The sequence below is a fragment of the Myxocyprinus asiaticus genome, chromosome 25 (assembly GCF_019703515.2).
Source record: "Myxocyprinus asiaticus isolate MX2 ecotype Aquarium Trade chromosome 25, UBuf_Myxa_2, whole genome shotgun sequence".
In the NCBI taxonomy this organism is placed as follows: domain Eukaryota; kingdom Metazoa; phylum Chordata; class Actinopteri; order Cypriniformes; family Catostomidae; genus Myxocyprinus; species Myxocyprinus asiaticus.
In genome coordinates, this window is record NC_059368.1 from 617,501 (window position 1) to 628,529 (window position 11,029).

Below are 11,029 nucleotides of genomic sequence, written 5' to 3' on the forward strand. Positions count from 1 at the left end.
ATTTCTATTTTTCAGGCACAAGACGTGTGACTCACTGCAAAGGTAGGTGTCATACTAAATTATACATAATCACTCCATATTATGTATAAAGAATATACATAGAATAATTTAGGTGTCTACAGAAAGGTGTTGTGCGCAGTTAGTTGGGCATTATTGCAAATAAACCCAACAGTCAGAACCTCACCGTGAAATTGACAGTACATTATCACTCGTACGTAAATGGGCATGACATTTTTATTTGAGTGTAATGATTGTATTATGCAAAACGAAAGGTGTACATTAATATCTCTCAGCGGCTCAGCTCTCTCAATGTGTTCTTCCTCCTCTTCTACATCTCCGTCCTGCCCCATTTACTTAGTGACTATGCAGATCTATCTGAGCCGTCTGTCAAGAAGGACTGGATCTACTGATCCAGCGCTCTTCACGACCCTGCAGCCCAGCACGTTTCCCCCAGCGAGCGGACCGCCTGCAGCGGACACAGAGAAGAGTAAAGCAGTAGAAGGGAGAAACGCTGCGTTTACTGTCCTCCTGCAGAAGAGTCCCTGTCAAACACCTGTCTCACCCCTCCAGACCCCAAACTACAAGAGTCCCATCAAATCACCCAGTCGGTACTTCCAGATCTGTTACTGAACACGTCAAGAGTTTCACCACAAAACATTCGGCTTGTTTAAAGTAAATGCATGATGTAGAATGGAGTTGATTAGTATTCATTAGTTGCTCATTGTCTGGAGAGAGAAGAATGATTTTTGGGGCCAATAAATTTGAATTCATAATAAAAAAATAAAATAAAAAAAATAGTCAAAATAATGCGATGGTCAATTTTCTATATACATACATAAAACAATTGCGATCGAGTGTAAATGTAAAAAAATGTTCAGAGATGTTCAGACACACGTGTCTGAGTATAGGACTACATGAAAACCTTTAAAAAGAACCCCTATGTTTTCATTTAGGGAGACTGGGGCTAGTTGTCACATGGGGAGGTTGTCACAAGGTCTTAGTAACGATGAGATTTGGAGTCAAGAGTCCAATTACACAAATGTGTGCTTTCTCGAAGAGAGAGGTTTTGTATATTGGTTTCAATCAACTAGTGCTTAAATCAGATCATTTTTGGGAATTCTTGCCTCTAAAGTAAAATTTCACTCTCATATTTTTATTATAGCTCTTGAGTAAAAAGCTGACATAATTATACAACACTAGCATTCATTAAGATAAGAGTCAACTATATTATGAAGACCAAAAGGTTTAAATGTGTTGTTAGGACAAAGGTATTTTTCATGAAAGTCACGTCGGGGCATGTTGTCACATTTTTTATCGAGGCAGATTTGTCAAATTTGTTTTGAATGTCATTAATATATCCAATTTATTTGATGAAATGTATTTAATTTAATACAATATTTGTTGGCCAAAACAATGTTTTGATATTTTAGTTATCTTTATTATTTGTGTTCTTTCATGAATCAGTTTGAGCTTCATAATTATTTTAATTCATACATTTTGCTGGTGTAATGCAGGCGTACATTGTGTTTCTGTTCACATGATACCTACACCACTGGTTTAATTCAGGTTCCATTGTGACAACTTTCCCCATGTGTGGATTATTTTCCTGGGCAGGAAGGGTGAACATGTGCATTAGCTTTTTTGTAGCCAAGACTTTAAGGTTTGTCTATGCAGATGTTGACTTTCAAAAATAAACCCACCCTGAGAAAAATTTACTGGAATAAAGTGTGTGACAACTAGCCCCAGTCTCCTATATTTTATGTGTACATGGAAATCTCAGAAAGCCCATAATATGCACTCCATTAATTCATGATTGCCATCTGCTGCCCAATGAGCTGAATTTTGCTGTTCAACTGCAACACCCTGTTTGGCCCAAAAACTATTGATCTTTCATGAAATAAGATGACGTTGAGAAATCTGAAGCTGATTGACATCTGAACACAGTAAGAGATCTTCAGTGTCCTGTGCTGCAGTCTGACTGTGTTCTTGGAGGTTTAGAGATGTTATGGTTGGCAGCATATAAACACTTTCCTGATGAATCAGCTTTTGAATTGTGTTCATTGGGTACATTTACTTGTAAACATTCATTCACTTACAGTCAACTATTTGAGGAGAAGCATTGGAAAATCCAGCAAACCTTCTCTAAAACAACATGCATCCATCAACCCATCAGTTCAGTGTTTATTCTGATAAGCCAATAGAATCTCATCACATCTGATACTCTCAACCAAACCACTTCTTCTAAAGATGGGCATCTGTGCATGAAGGTGGCATTTAAATTCATGCCAATTTAAGTAGCAGTGACTGTGGTTGCTTGGTTGGCACGCCAGGGCTGGTACTAGGATGCGATCTTTGGTGTGGCCATGTGGTACACTGAAGTTTAATACTTAATTTAAGGGGTTTGTTTAACCCTTGGTTACTGTTCGGGTGTTTTTTTGACCTGTTTGACATTTCTTTTTCTAATTAAAAGAGATGTATCAGAGCTGCACAAGACTTGGTGACTTTTCCTCCACTTGCCATCTGAACACACACACACACACAGACACACACATATAGACACAGACACAGACACAAACACACAACACACACACACACACACACACAAACACTCACAAACTCACAGACACAAACACACACACACACACAAACACTCACAAACTCACAGACACACACACAGACACAGACACAAACACAGACAACACACACACACACACATAGACACAGACACAAACACAGACAACACACACACACACAAACACTCATAAACTCACACACACAGACACTTACACACACTCACGCACACACACACACACACACACACACACACAGACACACACTCTCACACAAACACTCACACAGACACACACTCTCACACAAACACTCACACAGACACACTCTCTCTCTCTCATGCACAAACACACACAGACACACACTCTCTCTCACACACACACAGACACACACTCTCTCTCTCACACACACACACACAGAAAAACTCACACACACATTCACACACAGACACATACTCTCACACAAACACTCACACAGACACAAACACACACACACACACACACATGCACAGACACGCACTCTCTCTCTCTCACACACACACACACATAAACACACATACAAACTCACACACACACACACACACACACTTACACTCACGCACACACATAAACACACATACAAACTCACACACACACACACACACTTACACTCACGCACACACATGCATGCACACACTCACACACAGACACACTCACACACACAGACACACACTCTCACACAAACACTCACACAGACACACACTCTCACACAAACACTCACATAGACACACAGACACACACTCTCTCTCTCACACACACACATACACAGACACACACTCTCTCTCACACACACACACACACACACTCTCTCACTCACAGACACACTCACAGACACACTCACACACACACATACTCTCACACAAACACATACACACACACACACACACACACACACACAGACATACACACTCTCTCTCACACACACACACACACACAGACATACACAGACACACACTCAAACACACACACACACACACACACACTCACTCACTCACACACACTCACACACACACACAAAACGTACTTGATTTGATGAGTCTAAATGGTTGCAAAAAATTAAAAGTAACACTCGTACTGTTCGGGGTCAAATTTGACCCACAGCACCCACCATAGGAAATAAATGAGTGAGACTATAATACAGAGTATTTTTATTATTATTATTTGTCAAATAAAATCAATCAATCAGCCACAATATGGAACACCCACACAGAAATTATGGGATGGGCCTCCAGCACATCCACAATGCAAAACACACACACACACACACACACACACACAGATCAAAACATCAAAGTCTGACCCCAAATTATTGCTGTTCATGTTACTGATTTGAATTTTGAGTTTCCCATTGCAAAGTCTTCTGTTTGTACACAAATTGTATGATCACTGTTCATTGCTGTTCAGATCTGTTTATTACTGTTTGTTTTATTGACATTTTAATTCATTTACTCATTGAGTTATTGAATTTTGATATCTGAAATAAATAATTTGACTAAATAATTTAAACATTTAAAAATAATAAGCATAATGTAGCATTATTGCACAAACTGACACCTCAAAACAAGTTTTTTTTTTTTTTTAATAAGTTAACTTTGACCTATAACTTGTGAAATACATCTGGAAAATAAGTTTGTTTCAACATTGGATTACAGAGACTAGGCCCGTCCAAATCAATGGATCACTATAGGCCGCTACTGGCTTTCCAGTGTTATTTGGTGTCATGTCATATTTTTTATTTATTTTTATTTTTTTTCACCAGATGGCAGCAAATGCTCCAAAAGCCTGACACAATCTCATCTTTTCTTAATTTGTCAGATTAATGAAGCTAATGTATTTACAGAAGTGAAATTTATATAAAATGTGTTTATTTTAAAAATGTGAATAATTAAATATTTTTAAAAAATCAAATTAAGTCTAAATATGATCAAATTCAAGATGAAATGCAAAAGTTTAATATAATGAATTTATTGAAATTAATTGTTCTTTATAAAAAATCTATTCAATATATGATTACACTATAATGCCTGTAATGAACAGTATTATCAAGGGTTAAATCATTATCAGGAAGAATAATGGTGATACACAACAAGCATCACTTATAATACAAAAATATATTCCAAAGCCTTGTCTGTATAGTTGGCTGGTACACCCTGGCATCTGTTCAAGCTCTGCTACAGGTCTGAATGTGCTAACCCACCCAGATCTTTAACCACTGGTTTACAGCACCTCAAGACTCAGTTCATTTGTCAGACATTTGAGCGGTAATCATATTTTTGTATACTTGGGATTCAGTAATATTTCAACTTGGAATTATTTTTAGCTACTTTTATTTAATTGTCTGTAATCTCTGGATACTCCACAACATACGGCACATATTAAACCTCCAATAAATCAGAATTTCCCACCTCTGGTATCAAAGCCCTCTTATTATTTCCTTTTTTTTTTCTCTAACTCTGTCACAGCCATAATAGAAGTGGTTTGAAAATGATTCTTCACAATAATGGTTTTAAAAGTAACATCTACCTGCTCATGTGTCCCTCATACCAACTGAATGACTACAAATGTACCTTTTATGACTGTTTTCTCATTTTTATGTGATGAATCTACATAAACTGTACGTCTGTGGTCTCATTATTGTTTTTTTAGATTTTTTAACTCAAACCCCAACTTTTGTGCTAGCTCTTAACATGTCAGACCGTGCCCAGCAAACAATACATTCATTTTTAAATGTGTTCCTATATTAATTATCCTATATTGTCACTCTCGTCTCAACCCCGTCACACCTTTCCCACCACTAATTATAGGCAACTTGCACATGCATATATTTAACATTTCAGTAAATATACAGAATTTGTAATGCATAATATATTGACTTGTCCATATATATATATATATATATATATATATATATATATATATATATTTTTTTTTTTTACAATAGTCATAAATGTAGTGAATAACTCAACCCTGTCACAGGTTGACAGTGAAGAACTGTGACAGGGAAGTGTGATGCAGTAGTGTTTTTTTTGGCTCAAAATTGCCAGTTTCTCATGTGGTGTAGGACAGAAGACCACATAGCATTCATGACATTCATAAATTCTCTATACTGTATATTTATGGATAAAAATATTATTTTGAAAAGTACTGATTTAATATCTTAATTTCATGTGACGGGGTTGTGTTGTTGAGCTTGACAATACCCATCTTACTATAATACACCTTAAAATATAATTACAAACTAGAGAAGTTCATCAGGACAAACTTTAGGTTGACTTGAAAAAGCCTAGTCTGAAAGTTTATTGATAGACAGAATGCTTAGCTAGGCATGCTAAAACATAATTATTATGTTTTAGCATGTTGCTAGCATGTTTTAACACTTAGCTAGACATTGCTAGCATGTTTTAGCATTTTGCTAGCATGTTCCTTTGCTAGGCTAGGCTTTTGCATTTGGTTGCTAGGCAGTTAACAGGGTGATACTAAAAAGGTTCCATTCTAGCCTGAGTCAAATAACCCAACCCGGAGGTCTCTATATGTTTTGTTACTTGGTTGCTAGGGTAACCCCATCTGGTTGCTAGGCAGTTACCAAGGTGATACTCAAAAGGCTCCTTGCTACCCTGAGTCAAATGAACAAAACCAGAAGTCTCTACGATGTTCTGGGGCAGAGATATGTGATTTGTTACTTGGTTACTAAGGTAACCCCATCTGGTTTCTAGGCAGTTACTAAGGTGATACTCAAAAGGCTCCTTGCTACTCTGAGTCAAATGAATGAAAATGGAAGTCTCTATGATGTTCTGGTGCAGAGATATATGTTTTGCTACTTGGTTGCTAGGGTAACCCCACCTGGTTGCTAGGCAGTTACCATGGTGATACTCAAAAGGATATGGAAAAACCACAACACAATGAAATTAAGTCACAACACAACAAAATTAAGCCACAACACAACAACATTAAGGCACAACACAACTAAATTAAACCACAACACAACGGAAAAGCCACAACACAACAAAATTAAGCCACAACAATATTAAGGCACAACACAACGAAATTAAACCACAACACAACAGAAAAGCCACAACACAGCAATAAATAAGGCACAACAAAATGAAATTAAACCACAACACAATGGAAATGCCACAACACAACAATATTAAGCAACAACACAACAATATTAAGACACAACAAAACAAAATTAAGCCACAATACAACAAAATTAAGCCACAACACAACAATATTAAGGCACAACACAACAAAATTAAGCCACAACACAATACATTTAAACCACAACACAATGGAAAAGCCACAACAAAACAAAATTAAGCCACAACACAACAAAATTAAGGCACAACACAACAATATTAAGGCACAACACAACGAAATTAAGCCACATCAATATTAAAGCACAACGAAATGAAGCCACAACCACAACACAACAAAATTAAGGCACAACACAATAAATTTAAACCACAACACAACGGAAAAGCCACAACACAACAAAATTAAACCACAACACAACAAAATTAAGCCACAACACAACTAAATTAAGGCACAACACAACAAAATTAAGCCACAACACAACTAAATTAAGGCACAACACAACTAAATTAAGGCACAACACAACAACATTAAACCACAACACAACGGAAAAGCCACAACACAACAAAATTAAGCCACAACACAACAAAATTAAGCCACAACACAATGAAATTAAGCCACAACACAACTAAATTAAGGCACAACACAACGAAATTAAGCCACAACACAACAACATTAAGGCACAACACAACAAAATTAAGCCACAACACAACAACATTAAGCCACAACACAACAACATTAAGCCACAACACAACAAAATTAAGGCACAACCCAACGAAATTAAGCCACAACAAAATTAAGGCACAACACAACAAAATTAAGGCACAACACAACAAAATTCAGCCACAACACAATGAAATTAAGGCACAACACAACAAAATTAAGGCACAACACACCTAAATTAAACCACAACACAACAAAATTAAGGCACAACACAACAAAATTAAGCCACAACACAATGAAATTAAGGCACAACACAACGAAATTAAGCCACAACAAAATTAAGGCACAACACAACAAAATTCAGCCACAACACAATAATATTAAGGCACAACACAACAAAATTAAACCACAACACAACAACATTAAGGCACAACACAACAACATTAAGGCACAACACAGCAAAATTAAGGCACAACACAACAACATTAAGACACAACACAACAAAATGAAGGCACAACACAACAACATTAAGGCACAACACAACAAAATTAAGGCACAACACAACAACATTAAGAAACAACACAACAAAATGAAGGCACAACACAACAAAATTAAGGCACAACACAACAACATTAAGACACAACTCAACAAAATTAAGGCACAATACAACAAAATTAAACCACAACACAAAAACATTAAGGCACAACACAACAACATTAAGACACAACACAACAACATTAAGGCACAACACAACTAAATTAAGGCACAACACAACAAAATTAAACCACAACACAACGGAAAAGCCACAACACAACAAAATTAAGCCACAACACAATGAAATTAAGCCACAACACAACTAAATTAAGGCACAACACAATGAAATTAAGCCACAACACAACAACATTAAGGCACAACACAACAAAATTAAGCCACAACACAACAACATTAAGCCACAACACAACAACATTAAGCCACAACACAACGAAATTAAGCCACAACAAAATTAAGGCACAACAAAACAAAATTAAGGCACAACACAACAAAATTCAGCCACAACACAATAATATTAAGGCACATCACAACAAAATTAAACCACAACACAACAACATTAAGGCACAACACAACAACATTAAGACACAACACAACAACATTAAGGCACAACACAACAACATTAAGGCACAACACAAAAACATTAAGGCACAACACAACACAATGAAGGCACAACACAACGAAATTAAGGCACAACACAACAACATTAAGGCACAACACAACAAAATTAAGGCACAACACAACAACATTAAGACACAACACAACAAAATGAAGGCACAACACAATGAAATTAAGGTACAACACAACAACATTAAGGCACAACACAACAACATTAAGGCACAACACAACAAAATTAAACCACAACACAACAACATTAAGGCACAACACAACAACATTAAGACACAACACAACAACATTAAGGCACAACACAACAACATTAAGGCACAACACAACAACATTAAGACACAACACAACAAAATTAAGGCACAACACAACAACATTAAGGCACAACACAACAACATTAAGACACAACACAACAACATTAAGGCACAACACAACAAAATTAAACCACAACACAACAACATTAAGGCACAACACAACTAAATTAAACCACAACACAACGAAATTAAGGCACAACACAACAAAATTAAGCCACAACACAACAACATTAAGACACAACACAACAAAATTAAGGCACAACACAACAACATTAAGGCACAACACAACAACATTAAGGCACAACACAACAAAATTAAACCACAACACAACAACATTAAGGCACAACACAACAACATTAAGACACAACACAACAACATTAAGGCACAACACAACAAAATTAAACCACAACACAACAACATTAAGGCACAACACAACAAAATTAAACCACAACACAACAACATTAAGGCACAACACAACATTAAGACACAACACAACAAAATTAAGGCACAACACAAAAACATTAAGGCACAACACAACAACATTAAGACACAACACAACAAAATTAAACCACAACACAACAACATTAAGACACAACACAACAAAATGAAGGCACAACACAACAACATTAAGGCACAACACAACAACATTAAGGCACAACACAACGAAATTAAGGCACAACACAACAACATTAAGGCACAACACAACAACATTAAGACACAACACAACAAAATTAAACCACAACACAACAAAATTAAGGCACAACACAACAACATTAAGGCACAACACAACAAAATTAAACCACAACACAACAACATTAAGGCACAACACAACTAAATTAAACCACAACACAACGAAATTAAGGCACAACACAACAAAATTAAGCCACAACACAACAACATTAAGACGCAACACAACAAAATTAAGGCACAACACAACAACATTAAGGCACAACACAACAACATTAAGGCACAACACAACAAAATTAAACCACAACACAACAACATTAAGGCACAACACAACAACATTAAGACACAACACAACAACATTAAGGCACAACACAACAACATTAAGGCACAACACAACAAAATTAAACCACAACACAACAACATTAAGGCACAACACAACATTAAGACACAACACAACAACATTAAGGCACAACACAAAAACATTAAGGCACAACACAACAACATTAAGACACAACACAACAACATTAAGGCACAACACAACAACATTAAGACACAACACAACAAAATGAAGGCACAACACAACAACATTAAGGCACAACACAACGAAATTAAGGCACAACACAACAACATTAAGGCACAACACAACAACATTAAGACACAACACAACAACATTAAGGCACAACACAACAAAATGAAGGCACAACACAACGAAATTAAGGCACAACACAACAACATTAAGGCACAACACAACAACATTAAGACACAACACAACAACATTAAGGCACAACACAACAACATCAAGACACAACACAACAAAATTAAGGCACAACACAACAACATTAAGGCACAACACAACAACATTAAGGCACAACACAACAAAATTAAACCACAACACAACAACATTAAGGCACAACACAACAACATTAAGGCACAACACAACAAAATTAAACCACAACACAACAAAATTAAGGCACAACACAACAAAATTAAACCACAACACAACAACATTAAGGCACAACACAACAACATTAAGGCACACACAACAACATTAAGACAACACAACAACATTAAGGCACAACACAACAACATTAAGACACAACACAACAAAATGAAGGCACAACACAACAACATTAAGGCACACTTTGTTTTGTTGTGGCTTGATGTTGTTGTGTTTTCAGCTTTTATTTGCTTGGCTAAGTTTGTTGTGTTGTCAGGTCATTTTTATTTGTATAGCGCTTGTCACAACATCGTTTCAAAGGCACCTTGTGCATCCCTGAGACGCCGTAATTAAATGTTTACGAATGGAACCTTATTGTAAAGTGTTAACTGAAAAACATTAAGCAATACATTGTTTTAATGCTATAATTCATTATAATGGACATATAAACATGTTGTAGAAAGCGGTTACCATTTAATTTAAGTGAACGCCTCCTTTAAAACTGTGGGGGCTGAAATATGACCGAATGTTTCCGGTTGTGGAACGGAGGGCGGCAG

General features: G+C 36.3%; 1 protein-coding gene across 2 annotated transcripts in view; it reads left to right on the top strand.

The window, feature by feature from the left end:
- The window catches only part of LOC127416213 (echinoderm microtubule-associated protein-like 1), a 13,670-nt gene extending 11,249 nt beyond the window's left edge, over positions 1 to 2,421 (top strand). Inside the window, exons 6-7 of one of the 2 annotated variants that reach the window (XM_051655433.1) lie at positions 16 to 42; positions 359 to 2,421. In XM_051655433.1, the coding sequence (XP_051511393.1) occupies positions 16 to 42; positions 359 to 630 (299 nt within the window). In that variant the 3' untranslated portion in view covers positions 631 to 2,421. The remainder of the gene's footprint in view (positions 1 to 15; positions 43 to 358) is intronic. The other variant, XM_051655434.1, reaches the window with a different exon arrangement.
- Positions 2,422 to 11,029: the final 8,608 nt, after the last annotated feature.